Source organism: Channa argus, chromosome 24, assembly GCF_033026475.1.
Source record: "Channa argus isolate prfri chromosome 24, Channa argus male v1.0, whole genome shotgun sequence".
Lineage (NCBI taxonomy): Eukaryota > Metazoa > Chordata > Actinopteri > Anabantiformes > Channidae > Channa > Channa argus.
In genome coordinates this window covers 9,848,228-9,864,676 of record NC_090220.1, presented here as the reverse complement: position 1 = coordinate 9,864,676, position 16,449 = coordinate 9,848,228, and the positions used below count along the sequence as shown (strand labels likewise).

Sequence of the window (16,449 nt, the reverse complement as noted above, 5' to 3'; positions counted from 1 at the left end):
GTTTTCAGGTAGTTTGCCATGTTTTCCATTTTTTTTTTATAAGAGAACAAGCTGTATCAGTTCTTTTGCAACTTTCTTTCGAATAATTAGTATAAAAATAATACATTAATAATGTGTCCCCTCCTTGGACAGTAAAAATCGGATTGTAATTTTCTGTAGCTATCTGAGTGGTGGTGGTCAGTGTCACTGTGACCTCATGTCTGTCCCATTTTGGAGTACGATTCATGACAGACATGCATGTAAACTGCAACTTGGCTGGTTTACCAAGGCCTACAAATGTGAACTGTTAATTATAGATAAGTGTATTAAATCTACAATGTAGTGGGTAAACTTTATTGTAGAAAAGGCCATTCTTTCTGTGAGAAAGTTTTTTTTCCACTTAGATTTCTTACAGCGTAAACACTTTGCACTTTACAGTAAAGTGAAAACTTTAGATTACTTAGATTACTATCAAGGTCAAGTGCAAGATCCACATTCAAGAATGGACATAGAGCACTAAGAGTGGGGGGTCTGTGTGTAGTGTGAAGATATGAGTGTTCTGATGAGGGTGGCATCAGTGATCATTCCTCTGGCATCGATGGAAAGAGGAACCAGGAAACATTTGCTTTCTCTCTAGGCCAGCTATTTGTATCATTTGGCTGTGGCAGTTACGCTGACAGCGTGTGCCCTTTCAGCTCACAAATCAGAGGTGTGAGACTAGTAAAGAAAGGTAATGGATAGTAATGGCGTAGTTCTCAGTAACATTGTGAATATGTTGTAAAACCACTTTCTGAATTTAAATCACATCTACACAAGTGTAAGCATAATGGATATAAATATTGAATATGTTTTGAAATTGAGGTACGGAACAGTCACTTCTAAAAAATTATCTCTCAGTGCATTCTTCACCTTCGCTGTTTGTTTGTCCTGAAAGTCTCTGTCACTGTTTACCTCAGTTATGGTTTACCTGCATTTTTTTGCTCTCCAGTATTTTATTTATTGTTGTCAATAGGCTATTATAAAAAGGAACAGAAAAGAAAAGGAGAAAGCTACTTGGTCAATATTGGTTTTAACTGAAAAGCAAAGAGGTGCTGTCAATATCACACTGGCTCATCAAGACCCTACTACTTTCTGTTTGTCCCTCAGATTTGATCCAGTGCACAAATGAGATGAATGTGAGCATCCCTCAACTGGCTGACACACTGTTTGAGAGGACCGCCAACACCAGCTGGGTGGTTGTCTTCAAGTCCCTGACCACGACACACCATCTGATGGTCTATGGCAATGAGGTCGGCAACTGCTCTACATCTTTGCTGAAATAGATACATGAAATATAAACATCATCAAGAAGTTAGACGTTTTTTGTCAAAGAATATATCTTGTAAATGGTTCACCTTTGTACAGTAACATTATACCATAAGTTGCATTATGTATGAAATGGTTAGAAATCATTTTATATAAGTGCACTAAATGTTACAAGCTTCGAAGTAAAGCTTACCATTGTGCAACCACTAGTACTAAAGCCCGAATTGTGGTAACCACAAGTTATGCAAGGATAAAGAGTTCCTCATATTTTGTTTTTCTTGCAGAGATTTATTCAGTATCTGGCTTCACGAAACACACTATTCAACCTCAGCAATTTTTTGGACAAGAGTGGCCTACAAGGTATATTACTGAACACATTGAAGAGCAATATAATTTTTGTTATTTTCAACAAATCTAATCAAAAAACTAAAACCAGCAATGGATTACATCTATTCATCTACTCAATCTGATTTTAACTTACTAAGGTGCTAAGGACTTACCTTCAGGGACTACTGACTGGGGAGCTCCCCCAAGAGCTACAGGCATTCAAGGGCTTTCTTCTGTTGGCGTTTGCACCACCAGTAGAAACTCTGAAGTGATGCAAGCCAGTTGACGGTTGGGATACAATATTGTTCTCTGTTTTGTACCCAACTGTAAAAAAAAAAAAAATCTTACATCACATTGCTTACAGTTTTGCAGTATAAATTCAATCTGCCAATGTAAGTTCAACCTGCCAAAGCCAGTAACGGTGAACTTTTACATTGCCGTCAGCGAAATCATTCTGACCTGCTCCATCTTTCCTCTTACCCTGTCTCCACTGCCAAGGACAGGATCTGACTGAAGCATATCATTAACTTGGCTGAGAGGCTGATAGACTGCAATCAACTTCAGGTCTTGCACAACTTCAAGACCCTAAAGCATGCTGAAGGTTGTGGCCTAGCCCTCCTACCCCAGACAGACACTGACAGATAGTGATTCATTAGGACCATAACCTCAAATCATAAGAATAGATTTTTGCTGACTGGTGTTGGCCTCATCAAAGTCTCACATTGTGCACTGTTATTGTATTAGTACTTTGCCATGATTATAGGCAATGCCTTTATGCTTTATATCATCTATAATTATCAGAAAGTATGTGACTGTCCATTTAGCTCTTCTGTAGATCTTTTCTTTTTTTAATCTAAAATCTATATATAATCCAACTGTGTGCACCAAGTTGCAAAGACCTTGTAAGTGTAAACCTACTTGGCAAAAAACCCTATCAAGGGCTACCTTGGTTTTGGGTGAAAAATTCTGGCAGGAAGGGCATCTGGCGTAAAAACGCATGCCAAATCAATGTGTGGAACAAGTTCCACTGTGGCCATTGATCTTTGTATGCTTTTTTATGCTTTTTGGGGGCAGGAAGGAGGGTATTGCCTATATTACCATGCTTTTCTTTTATTAAGCAAAAAGGTTTTCTTAGAATTCAGGATACGAAAATAAGGTATATAAATATTACTCCATTGTCATACATCTATTGTCAAATTTCAATTAAACAAAGAGCTTTTATGCATTCTTTGTTGTTTTAATAGGGCCACATTATAGACTAAACCTATCAACATAAAGTGCAGCATATATGAAACACATACACAAAGTATGAAAAAATTGAGTAGAAAAAATTGTTGGTTTTAGACTTTTAATAAGATTTGTTAATAACACAAATATACAAAGTCGCTGGCTTTGTATATTTGGCTTTGAAATATTCAGCATTTCAGTTCTTATGACCCTTTTACTCCTTTTTTTTGTGTGTAATGTAGGATATGATATGTCCACATTCATAAGGAGGTATAGCCGCTACCTGAATGAGAAGGCTGTGTCCTACAGACAAGTTGCTTTTGATTTCACTAAAGTGAAAAGAGGGTAAGGGGCTATTTATTGTGTGTCTTAGCTTTCACTGTAAGGATTAGTGTTGTTTAAAAAAACCTTAAGAAGAAGACAAAAAGACCTGTATGATACTGAAAATAAAATTGCAGCAATTTTCCTTCCTGCCAAAGATATTGGGAGAGTTTGTTAAAGTTCATAATTTTGAAGTAAATATACTAAAATAATAACAATGCGAAGCCTTTTATTCCAAAGACAGGTGTCATCATTAATACATATGTTATACATAATACATATGGTTCATGTCCATTAACACTACACAGTCCTCAATAATTGTGGTCAGTGTCAGTGCGCTCACAAATACCAGAAGTGTATTACATTTGTTGAACCTTTGTCTTTTCTTACACAGGTCTGATGGAGTGATGAGAACCATAAATACAGAGAAACTCCTCAAGACTATTCCTATTATCCAAAATCAGATGGATGTCCTACTCGATTTCAATGTGAGCGCTGGCTCCTAAATCTATTTTAGCCTTTGCTTCATACATTAAATACAATTTTCTTTATGTTAACCAAGTGGGTTTACAGAATGGTCATTTCTGACAGGCTTGTTTTCAATTCATCTACATCTCTTTTAGGTCAATGCCAATGAACTAACAAATGGTGTTATCAACGCAGCCTTCATGCTTCTGTTCAAAGATGCAATTCGACTGTTTGCAGCCTACAATGAGGGAATAATCAACCTGCTGGGTAAAAACAAGCTTTTTTGTTGCCATAGGTTTGCAGATAGTCTGTTTGGATTGTAGGATGTTACACTGTCCTGTGCAATATAAAGGGGTGAATGATTGAAGCAGTTACTGCAGATATTCTTGCAGTTATGTAACACTGCATTCTGTTTTAAAAGCCCAGGATTGCTTTGAGAGTGATATTCATGTGCATGTAAGACAATTGACAGAAACATTTAATTCTGGGAAACTGATGGCTGCTTGTAATAGCCAATCTCAATCACACGTATTAGAAAAAAGTAATTTGTCAGGAGAGTTCATAAAATATTTTTTGACCCAGGCCTAAAATTAAGATGCAGGAAGGGCTTTTTCCTAAAATAACAAAGGATATTGTCATATTTTAACAGAAAAATACTTTGACATGAAGAAAGTGCAGTGTAAAGAAGGACTTGACATCTACAAGAAATTCCTTACAAGAATGACAAGAATCTCAGAGTTCCTCAAAGTAGCAGAGGTAAGACCATTAGTCAGGCATTGTTAATATGCTGGAAATATATACATATATTTCCCCTCCCATCATTCTACTGATGGTCCTTGTTCTCTTCACACAGCAAGTGGGCATTGATCGAGGGGACATCCCAGATCTGTCACAGGTATGCCTTGATGCATAACGTAATAAGCTCTAATTTTCATTTTTACAGGTACTTTTAGTAGCACAGTTAAACTTGTCACCCTTACTACTATGCTAATTTTTCTTAACTAAAAGTGGAGATTGGCCATATTTGGGGGAATTGGTATTAAATATAACTTTGGTTACAAAATATGTATGTATTCAAAAGATTAACTACTTTTGGCTTGTCCCTTCAGGGGTTGCCATAGCAGAACGTGTTCTGCATGTTTATGGCATGAGTTTTTCGGCCTTGCTTAGCCACCAGGCCCCCCACAAAATATGTATACATTACTGTGCAAATGTTTTAGACCGACCATTAGATTTATTGTTTTAGCAACAATAAATCTGTTGTTGTTGTTGACATATATTTATTTCACAGTGTCCTGATTAGAATGCAACTAGTAAATATTGGAAAAACAGTATTAGAGTAGTATTAAAAATGTCCGCAAAATGTTGGAAGTAAAAAGTACTTAGTCTAAGCTCCCCTTGCACTTGCATGTCTTGCAACGTTTTTGGAACATACATAGGACTGGAACACCAATACAACTGATAAGACGTTTCTCAGTTTCTTCTTTGAGAGATTGGAAGTTCAGGAAGTACCTGGCTCCACGTCTGGCAGCCTATGTGGAAGGATAGTAGACAAGAAGCCACTTTCTTGGAAGGGGAACGTGGAAAAAGAGCTGAGATATGCAAAATCTGTCGGTAAAGCTCAGTATCAGTAAATCAGTATTATAGAGTGATGAATTGATCTATTAAGTTCCTTGGCCCATTTTGCAGAAATGTGTGAAAATAAGAGTTTGATGGCTGGCAGCCCTTAATAAAACATGGTGGATAGTCTATCATGGTTTGGGGCTGCAGTTGTGCCAGTGGTCTTGGTGATATTTTCTGAATTGATAGGATCATGAATGCTGAAAGTACAGACGGTAAATACTGACCTTTGCATATAGAAGTAGATTTGTTCTGAAAAATCTGTTATTATTTTGTACATATTTCCTGATTGTATCCCAATAGAGACCTACAGATAAGTATGGATTGTCACTGCAACCTTGCTAAAACAGAAAAGTTAATGGTTGCCTAAGACTTGCACAGTACTGTATATGGCCAGAATATTCATTTATAGTGTAACCCAAATGGCAAATAGATAATTTGTTGAAATGAGGCATGCAGTGTTGTGGTACTTGCCATACAAAACAGACAAACCTGATTTTCAGAAAAGTCTATACGTAGAAAGAAAATACAGCGATTTGCAAATCATTTAAAACGTATTTTTGTAAATTGTGCAAACATATACAATGTTTAATCTTAGAAGTTTTTTGTTGTGTCTTTTATGCTTTAGAAAAAACTTTACTAACATTTTTTAATTTTTTTTTTTTTTACTAAAATTTTACTTTATAGTCTTCAACACATCTCAGAAAGTCTCCAGTATTTTACAGAAAGTTGGCACAGGGGCATATTTGACACTATGTTGCATTTTTCTTTGGGTGGGAACTAACACCATTTGTTTCAAACAAAAATGTTCCTACTGCGTGATATGGGATTTCAACTGCTCAGCAGTTCAGTGCCTACTTTCTCATATTTCCCAGTTCATAACCTGCCAGATGTTTTTTTTTTTTTTTTTTTTAAGTGGGTGACAGTTCTGGATTGCAGACAGGCCAGTTTAGCACCTAGACTTCTAACATGTAGCCATGCTTTGGTAATATGTACAAAAATGTGGTTTGGCATTTTTTGCTGAAATAAGCAAACCTCTTCCCAAAAAGATATCTGGTTAGCAGCATATGGTGTTTCAATGGTGGATATATCATTGATATATAGTTATTTTCAGTGTGTTTAATACACTTTTTTTGTGATGAACCTTGCCACATGTACTTCTGAATAATTTTCTTCTATGCTATATATTTTGTTCCCCTCAGCATAACACAGCATGTCCAGTCTTAGGTTTAGAATGATTTTCAAATAATTGGATTCCCTTTTTATTTACATGTCTTATAGCGACCAGCATCCTATATTGAGGTTATGTAGTTTTTGCCAATGGTAAAAGTATGTGTATGCTTTTTACCAAATTATAATAAAGCAAAACTGGTATTCGGCCATATAGATAGTTTATTTTATGTCCTGAATTTGTCTACAGTCCAACTAAAACAGGGCAGGACAATACATTTTTTCCAATTCGATAACAGTTTAACATCTATAACATCTATAACCTCTATAAAAGCAAAAGTTTTGGCGGTGGCTGGTCTGGAGCATTTAGGTGTGTGTTAACACAATGCCAAAAGGTAAAGGCATAAGCAATGTTCTTAGAGAAGCAAATGTTACCACACATCAATCTGGAAAGGCTTAAAAACCATTTACAAACAATTTGAAGTTCAGCTTTCTACAGTGAGAAAAAATATTCACAAGTCAAAAGCATTTAGGGGCGACTGTGGCGCAGGAAGGTAGAGCAGTTGTCCACCAATCTCACAGTTGTTGGTTCAATCCCCGGCTCCCCCGGTCACATGTCGAAGTGTCCTTGAACCCCAACTTAGTTGCTCCCGGTGAGTGTTGGCCAGCTGCATAGCAGCTCCCCCATCGGTGTATGAGTGTGTGTGTGATTGTGAGTGCGAATGGGTGAATAAGAAGCAGTGTAAAGCGCTTTGAGTGCCAATAGGTAAAAAAGCGCTATATAAGTGCAGACCATTTACCATTTAGTACAGTTGCCATTATTCCCAGGAGTGGACATCCCAGCGCATTCACCCCCTGCATCAATCAGAGAAATACACAAAAACCCAAGAGCTCCATCTCAGCACAATTAGAACACTGAACAGGAATGGTTTGATTGGAATAGTTTCCAGGAGAAACCCTCTCCTGTCTAAAAAGAACATAAAACCATGACTAGATTCCAGAAAAACTGCTTAACAAACCTCAAGACTTCTGGAACGATGACATATGGAGAGATGCCTTGTTTAGCAAAAACACATTATTTCAGCAGAATTTCAGAAGAATCATCGTACACCAACTGGTAAGCACTGCAAGGGAGAGGTGATGATTTGGGCTTGTTTTACACCCATAGAAACTGGGCACCTTGCAGTCATTGAGTCAACCAGGAACTCCTCCCTGTATTAGAGGTTTCTAAAGTCAAATGTGATGTGATCTTTCCGAAATTTTGTTATACAACAGGACAATGATTTAAAGCACACCAGAATGTATATATCAAAAAAAAACTGTTGATATACTATGGCTCTGCATAAGCTAATGCTCATAAACCTCAATGAACTGAAGCAATGTGGTCAAGAAAAATAAGTAAATGGCCTGCACTCATATAGCCCTGTCTGTACTAAAGCACTTTACACTGCTTCTCGTTTACCCATTCACACTCACACACACACACACACACCCATGGGGGAGCTGCTATGCAGCTGGATCGAACCAACAATTGTGGGATTGATGGACATCCGCTCTACCTCCTGCGCCACAGTTGCCCCCAGAATTCTATATATAATAGCTTAGGGAACAATGTTATGTTGGTGTTGAGTGAATATAATTTTGGTCAATATGTGTGCATTTCATGGTTTAGTGACCTCCTTAAAATTAACTTCCAAAATGTTTCTATTATTGACCTTGTACAGGATGTTAAACCCCTATATCTTCAGGCCCAATCTGTTTTAAGACCCTGTTCCTTACAGATCTGGCAGGCTAAGCATGTGTTCGCTGTTGCACTAACGCCTTCTAACTCATACTCACTTCTGACTTAACACATCATACAGCAAATAAAGGTGTGAATCAAAGCATATAGTTTATCTTAACCAGAAATGTTACTTGTTAAGTAGTCAGTGAAGTAGTCATTATGTAGAAATCTCTAACTGAAGTAAGTGAACCAGACATCAATAGCTTTTTTGAACATCTTGACTGTTACCACCTTTATTTTCTGTATTTTCCACTTTTATCTCTCCTTTTTTCAGTTTACAGTTTGTGTAAGTATCTGAACCTTTTCTTTCTGTCTCTGTATTTGAACGTAGCTCTGTTTGTGGTAGTAACTTGGCATGCTTCAGTGTTTTTTATCATGACACTTTGTATTAGACTTTCCTCATTTTTTTCAAACTAAATGTCTGTCAATTACATTTATGCTAGGCCCCCAGCAGCCTGCTGGATGCCCTAGAACAGCACTTGGCCTCTTTAGAGGGGAAGAAGGTCAAAGACTCAACTGCTGCCAGCAGGTAGGTGTGCATCATCTCTGTTGTGCCCAGAATGAGTATTCATATGTGTCACAGCTGAGAAGTTTGACAGTACTGCTAAAGCAATAACTGAACTAAAGTCCAGTTGCTTTTCAGTATTCCTGGCTAGTTCTTGGTGACTCAATGGTTTCTCTGTCTGTCCTTTTATTCAGGGCTAGCACTCTCTCCAATGCAGTCTCCTCCCTGGCCAATACTGGCATATCTTTTACCAAAGTGGATGAGAGGGAAAAACAGGCAGCCCTGGAGGAGGAGCAAGCTCGCTTGAAAGCATTAAAAGTAAAGTTTCCTCATTCACCTACATTCCTTTCAACTTGGTGCACTGCAGGCCAGAGTAGTACTGCCCAGTGGTGACTACTGCATAGCATGGAAATGACATTTTTGTGCTGTGGTTTGAAGGGTGGGAGAAATTGGCTTAAGGTAGAGTTTATGCAGGATGCTTTTTTGGGGAGTTTTATCCTTATCAGCAACATTGCTCCTTCTTTGTGTCCTAGTGTTCACTCCAAGTTGTTTTTTGCATGTCTGCCCATTCCACTAAGGTTTACGGATGTTTTCCAGTAAAGTGTGAAACAAAATTACCCTTAGTGTGTCCAGAAAGCAAAAAAAAAAACAATTGTACCTCTGATATTCTGTGATTAGAAATTGATAAGCAAATAAGCCGGTACTAGCACTACCCAAGTCAGCGGTTTGATACATGAATTAAGAAGTTAATCCATTTCCCTATTTTAGCTGCATCATTGCATGCAGACATATATCTGCATATACATATCTTGAAAATGTTTGAATAGTATTTTACGGAGTAGGTAGATACATGTGGGCCTGCATGCTGCTAATGTAAGGCTTCTAATTACTGAAGGAGCAACGTCTGAAAGAGCTCCAGAAAAATCCTGCTACAGCAACCACAGACTCCTCACCCATCTCCACCATGAGTGGAACCATCAACTCAGCCCCCACCATGGACCCCTTCTCCACCCCCAGCTCTACCAACAGGTGAGACCCACAGGGCTTGCACACTTTTTTTTTAAGCAGGGGAAAACCACAGCATTATCAAAACTTTACCAGCTGTGGGTCTGACGCAGTTTAAAGTTTTCTATAGGTTTCCTTGTTTCCCATACAGTGAGGGCAAGGTGTGGTTCAGTAAGTATAGGATGATCATTACACTAATGATGCGCACTCAGTCTACGTAAGTAAAAGAGAGAAAACTTGAAATGTAATTAATAATAATAAGCGTCCTCTAAAAACACCTTCTAAAACCTAAAGGGGTTTTTTAATAATAATACTAAAATCCGAGGGTTTTCTGAAAATATTGACAGACTTGCAAAGTTCTATTAAAGAGCTAGCTATTAAAGAGTTGGCTTTAATTAGAATTTGCTCTAGTTTATTTATTTATTTTTAAACAATAAACCAATATATATAAAATAAACCATTAGAAACTTTTTTGGCATTGTGAGAAAAGTGGCAATGAAATAATGTAATTAACACTGCAATCCTAATTAAAAGATATCACTTTTTTGTGGCATTAGTTTTATAAATCCTGCTAAATTAGTCCATTGTCATGGCTTTTGGGCTGAGCAGTCTGTAGAAGCTAAACTCTGGCTGGTTTCATTTCTGTGGCTGGCGACTGTGGCGCAAGAAGGTAGAGCGGTTGTCCACCAATCTCACAGTTGTTGGTTCAATGCCCGGCTCCTCTGGTGACATGTTGAAGTTTCCTTGGGCAAGACACTGAACCCCAAATTAGTGAGTGTTGGCCAGCTGCATAGCAACTCCCCCACCAGTGTATGAGTGTGTGTGTGTGTTTGTGTGTGTGAGATTGTGAGTGTGAGTGTAAATGGGTGAATAAGGAGCAGTGTAAATTGGTTTGAGTGCCAATAGGTAGAAAAGCGCAACATAAGCAGACCATTTAAGTGCAGACTTTCTTTCACCTGTAATAGCATTGGATCTGAAGAAAAGGTCAATCTTAAACTATCATAAAGTGTGGGGGATAATTCTGGGTTTTCTGTTCATCTTGGAATCTGACAAACTCGCCAAAATCTTCTTTCTGCCAAAACATGTCTCTCATCATTGGCTAGCAGTTCAGTTGTGACGTCATACCCTAGTTCTGAACTTAAATCTTCTAGGTCACTGTTGCTCCCATCCTCAAAGTAAATGCTTCACTCTGCATCAGTTTCACTCTCCTCAGTCTGGTCATCCGCCATTGCCACATCACACGACCAAATATACAGTTACATTAATAAACATGAAATGTTGATTTGGCATTTTGCCACTTAAGATGTGTGCAAATGTGTGAACAAATTATGAATCTGAGTGCACATGTACGTGTGAAAAAACCAGTATAAACACTAATTAATAAAAATGTGAATGCTTAATCAGTATCGCAGTCTACAAAGCTAAGGGGAAAACAACATATACCATATATTTTTCACAATATTTTAAGTCATTGTTGTTTTGAAAGAAACTAGCAGAGATAAATGCAACAGTTGCAACAGTCCTAGACAGTAGGAAACTTTTCGAAGTACAGAAATTGTAAGATATATTGAAAGGAACAGTAACTATATTTAGATTTTTGAGGTTCTATAATTAATATTAGACCACACCCTCTTGTGCAAACACGAGCCTGATGTTTTTTTGTTTGTTTGTTTTTTTATTTAGTAGCATAAAGTCAACATACCATTCAGCTGGTTTGTTCATTTGTTTTTGTCTAAAACAATGGTAGATTAACGTTAATTCAGTTGTGAAGATTATGTACACTAATGTGTAACGGGGGCGCAGGAAGGTAGAGTGGTTGTTCACCAATCTCGCCGTTGTTGGGTGAATCCTTCAGCTCCTCAAACGTCAAAGTGTCCTTGAGCAAGACACTGAACCCCAACTTAGTTGCTCCCGGTGAGTGTTGGCCAGCTGCATAGCAGCTCCTGCATCTGTGCGTGTGTGTGTGTGTGTGTGTGTCTGTGATTGTGAGTGTGAATGGGTGAATAAGAAGTAGTGTAAACCACTTTAAGTGCCAATAGGTAGAAAAGGGCTATATGAGTGCAGACTATTTACCTGTTCTTCTTGACAACATTGCTTCAATTCTTTGAGGTTTATGGGCATTGCCTAAGCAGAGCCATAGTATTTCAATTGGGGTGGGATCTGGACCATTTAAAATTTAACTGCAAATACATGGCTGTTACTAATTCTATGGCAATCATTACTTTTGTCTTCTAATACAAGCCTTGCAACTAATTGGAGGTTGTGCTGTTTTATCAGTGAGTTACTGAACTATTCTCTTTACCCTTTTTTTTCTGCCTGTTTCCTACAGCACCTCCAAGACAGCCAATGATCTGCTGGACCTGCAGCCAGCTTTTCAGCAGCCACTGCCTCTCTCAATCACTAACACATGGGGAGGTGAGAGCTTCATTCTCCTAGGCAACTCTTCAGTGCACACAGTTTGTACATTTACAAAGAAATATACATCTCACATACTCATTAGCACACATGTGGTTCCTTACATTTCATGATTCCTCCGAGCTGTGACACACCAAGATGAGATGCAAAACCCCTAACTGCTTGAACACACAGCAAAGATGAGAGCGAATGAGCATGTAGCTCTGCATGATTTGCGCTTACATGAGAGGAAGAGAAAGAGGAAGACTTCACATTCTGTATCTAGAATCTGTAAACAAAGCAGAGTTAGCTTGCCATTTTCACACCACAAACGCTTTACAACTACTCCTCATGGAAGATGTTTCATAGTTAAAAATTACTCTGGATGTTGATATTGTCTTCTTGTCTTGTGTTCTGATTCTCTAAACCGATAACTCAAGACAAAATCGACGTCTTGAATCTGATGGTTGTGCAACTAACATTTGCAATCACACTGAAAAGACTAGGCTGACAGACAACCCACGATAGCTTAAGGCTAGCCGACAGCTGACAGTCGGCTAGGTTTCACAGCCCTTAGAATTGATGTACATCTAGAAAAATTAGATGGATGAATGTATGATTATTAAACTTAACTAACTATGGAACTATCATGAAAGTACAAACCCCTGCATGGTATGATACTGAAAATTCTTCTCAGTGGCTGCACTGAGGCACTGATCCTGGCAGTACAGAATCAAGCTCTAAGTGCTAGATTATTACAGGCCAGAGTCTAACATACCACTCAGGACTCCAGATGCAGGTTGGGCAAAGATGCCCTTAAAACAGTCCAGTTCTTGACAGCAAGATGCTAGCAGGCAGGACATACATACACTCCCCTCCAAAAGTATTGGAACAGTGAGGCCAATTCCTTTTATATACACTATGGTGAATACCAAAAGTATTCGCTCACCTGCCTTTAGACGCATATGAACTTTAGTGACATCCCATTCTTAATCCATAGGGTTTAATAAGACGTCGGCCCACCCTTTGCAGCTATAACAGCTCCAACTCTTCTGGGAAGGCTTTCCACGAGGTTTAGGAGTGTGTTTATGAAATACATAATACACAGTGCTTGCACTCTTCGCTCTAATTCATCCCAGAGGTGTTCTATCGGGTTCAGGTCAGGACTCTGTGCAGGCCAGTCAAGTTCTTCCACACCAAACTCACTCATCCATGTCTTTATGTCTGGCTTTGTGCACCTGAATTTATTTATTTGGATGGGTAAGCGAATATTTTTGGCAATATAGTGTATTATCTTTGCTATAGTTGGAATATATAAAAATCCCCACTCTCTCTCTCTCTCTCTCTCTCTCTATATATATATATATATATATATATATATCTCAAAAGACGAATGAGACATTTCACCTTCAAATTGACTACAACTTAATATTTAGTTTCAAATCTTTTGCTTGCAATAATTGCATCAAGCCTGTGACCTATTGACTTCAACAAACTTTTGCATTCGTCTTTTCTCTTTCACCACAGCCTCAGTTATTTGTTTTTGGGGAATTACTCCCTTCAGTCCCCTCTTTAGGAGGTAAAATGCATGCTGTGTAGGGTTTAAGTCTGGAGATTGACTTGGACAGTCTAAAACCTTCCACTTCTTCCAGATTTATTTCAAATTCCAGCCTTGCCTTCCTATTTTTCTTGCAAATGAGTGGTGTTTATCTTCAGGTGTAGCCTGTGTACCTTTGTTAATGAAGTCTTCTGCAATCAGTAGATACCTTCACTCCTGCCCTCTAGAGATTGTTGCTGATGTCACTAACAGTTGTTTTGGATCTTTCTTTACATCTCTCGCAATGTTTCTGTTGTCAACTGCAATTTTTTTCCTTGTTCTATCTGTTTGTCATCTGTTACTTAGTACACCAGGGTTTAGTTTCTTCTTCACGACATTCCAAATAGTTGTACTGGTTATGGGCAACGTTCGTGCAATAAATCAGTTTGATTTTCCATCTTCTCTCCACTTTACAATTGCTTGTTTTTCACCCATAGACAGCTCTCTGATTTTTATGTTGGTTATACCTCTTAACTATAAAAGCAGTCTAAAAGGGCAAAACCCAAATCTGAAACTGAGCATAGACCTTCAGTGTTGTATATTGTTTGAATAATCAATGTTATAAAAACATACCTCTGTCACATATTCCAGTATTTTTGCTCACATGTAAAATGGGTGGGTTCAAACAAAAGGTGCTATTTTGTAGTTGTGTATCAGATCCATTTGTGAATAGCTAGAAATAAAAGCTGAAATGTGGATCTAATATTCATAGATCTAATATTCTAATATTCATCTTTTTGTGTCAAACGCAAATGTTTTTAGTCTACAGCAAAAGGAAATTGCATTACAGTTCCAAGAAGGGAGTGTTTTTTTTTTGTTTGTTTGTTTGTTTGTTTTGTCCTTTCGGCTTATCCCATGACTTCAGGGTCCCCACTATGGGTCTTGGAGCCGGCACTGCATATTTGGGGATGGGAAAGGGCTGTTGGGGGTACAGTGTCTTGCCCAGAGACACTTTAACATATGGCTGGGACCAGGGATTGAGCCCACAGGGTCAGGGTCAGGTGGACGATGCCTTAACAACTGAGCTACAGGAATGTCGAATAACTTAACTGAGTTATTGCCATAGTGTTATGGCATAAAGTATTTGTACTCTCTAGCCCATAGTGCTAAATAACAACCCCAATTCTAAAAAAGTTCGGAAAACGTAAATAAATACATAAACAACATATCAGATGTTAAAACTGAGAAATTCTAACATCTTATAAAAAATGTTACCCCATTTTCAATTAGATGGTGGCAACACATCTGAAAGTTGTAAGAGGGTGATGTTTACCATTGTGTAGCATCCCTTCTTCTTGTAACAACTGACTGTAAATGTCTGAGAAGTGAGGAGACCAGTTGCTGGAGTTTAGGAGAGGATTTTTTTCCATTCTTGTCTGATGCAGGATTCTACCTGCTCAACAGTCCTGGGCCCTTGTTGCCAGATTTTTCATTTTATGATGAGCCAAATGTTTTCTATTTGTGAAAGGTCTGGGCTGCAGCCAGGCGAGTTTAACACCCAGACTCTTCACCTGTAAATTCATGCTGTGATAGATGCAGAATGTGGTTTAACATTGTCTTGCTGAAATATGGCAGGTCTTCCCTGAAAGAAACATGTCTGGATGAAACCTCAATGTACTTCTTAGCATTGATGCTGCCTTTCCAGATGTGTAATCTGCCCATGCCAGAGGCATTAATGCACCCCCCTACCATCAGAAAATGCAGGCTTTTGAACTGCTGATAACAAGGTGGATGGTCCCTCTCCCCTTTAGTCTGCATGACATATTGTCCATTATTTGCAAAAGACCACAGAACATTTTTGAGCTTTAGCCTTTTCCCTTGCGCACGGAGATTCCTCCTGATTTTCTGAATTGTTATGCCCCTGGTCTAAGGGAACCTAGACTTACCATGATGTGCTCCACCACTGTTTCTACCATTGTGGCTACCTGGTGCTCAATATGTACGGTGAGTTATATTAATACTTATTTACAGAAAATAAAAACAAAATTCACGGAGCTCTCTAGTCGAGTCCAAACAGGATGCTGGGTTGGTTGGAAGTGGCAGAGGTGGATGAGGTGGGGCTGCTGACATCCTGGTGTATATGGAGGAAGATGCTCCATCCTGTCCAATTAGGTGGCGACAATCAGTTCGAATGGCCCAATCCGTGACGACCACCTGTGGCTCAACCCCCCTCCAGACTCTTTTGATTATATTATTTATTGTAGATGGTAGGATCTCCAAAGTCTTTTACGCTGAAAATTTTCTGAAATTGCTCCACAATTTTTAGACGTTGACGTCTCTCCAATATGCTCTTATACACAGTCACATTAATGACCTGTTGCCAATTAACAAAATTAGTTGTCAAATACTCAATTTGTTTTTGCACCAATTAATTCCAGCCTTTGTTCCCCCTCTTCCAACTTTTTTGTGATGTGTTGCTGCCATCAAATTCCATGAAATGGAAAAAATTCTGTTTCAAAATCTGATATGTTGGTAATATTATATTGAATAAAATATGAGTTGATGAGATTTGCACATCATAGCATTTTTTTATTTACATTTTCACATCTTCCCAACCTTTGTGGAATTGGGTTTGTATTTTAATCATTTGTATTTAAAACTCATTGCCCTCATCAATGCATGTTTGAGTATTGTGAACTGTTTTGTGTAGGTGATTTACTGTAGTGTTTGTTTAAAGCTAACAACAATACAAACACAATGTTTTCTTTAAATAACATCAGGTGTGGTTGCTCGGTCAGATGGAGTTGT

General features: G+C 38.3%; 1 protein-coding gene across 25 annotated transcripts in view; it reads left to right on the top strand.

The window, feature by feature from the left end:
- The window catches only part of picalma (phosphatidylinositol binding clathrin assembly protein a), a 42,818-nt gene that overhangs the window by 10,989 nt on the left and 15,380 nt on the right, over nt 1–16,449 (top strand). For 20 of the 25 annotated variants that reach the window (XM_067494058.1, XM_067494059.1, XM_067494057.1 and 17 more), the window contains exons 3-14: nt 1,126–1,268; nt 1,569–1,644; nt 3,081–3,183; nt 3,554–3,647; nt 3,783–3,894; nt 4,277–4,383; nt 4,481–4,522; nt 8,475–8,486; nt 8,644–8,729; nt 8,900–9,023; nt 9,601–9,734; nt 12,040–12,125. In XM_067494058.1, coding sequence (XP_067350159.1) covers nt 1,126–1,268; nt 1,569–1,644; nt 3,081–3,183; nt 3,554–3,647; nt 3,783–3,894; nt 4,277–4,383; nt 4,481–4,522; nt 8,475–8,486; nt 8,644–8,729; nt 8,900–9,023; nt 9,601–9,734; nt 12,040–12,125 — 1,119 coding nt within the window. The remainder of the gene's footprint in view (nt 1–1,125; nt 1,269–1,568; nt 1,645–3,080; nt 3,184–3,553; nt 3,648–3,782; nt 3,895–4,276; nt 4,384–4,480; nt 4,523–8,474; nt 8,487–8,643; nt 8,730–8,899; nt 9,024–9,600; nt 9,735–12,039; nt 12,126–16,449) is intronic. The other 5 variants (XM_067494054.1, XM_067494072.1, XM_067494070.1 and 2 more) reach the window with 1 other exon arrangement.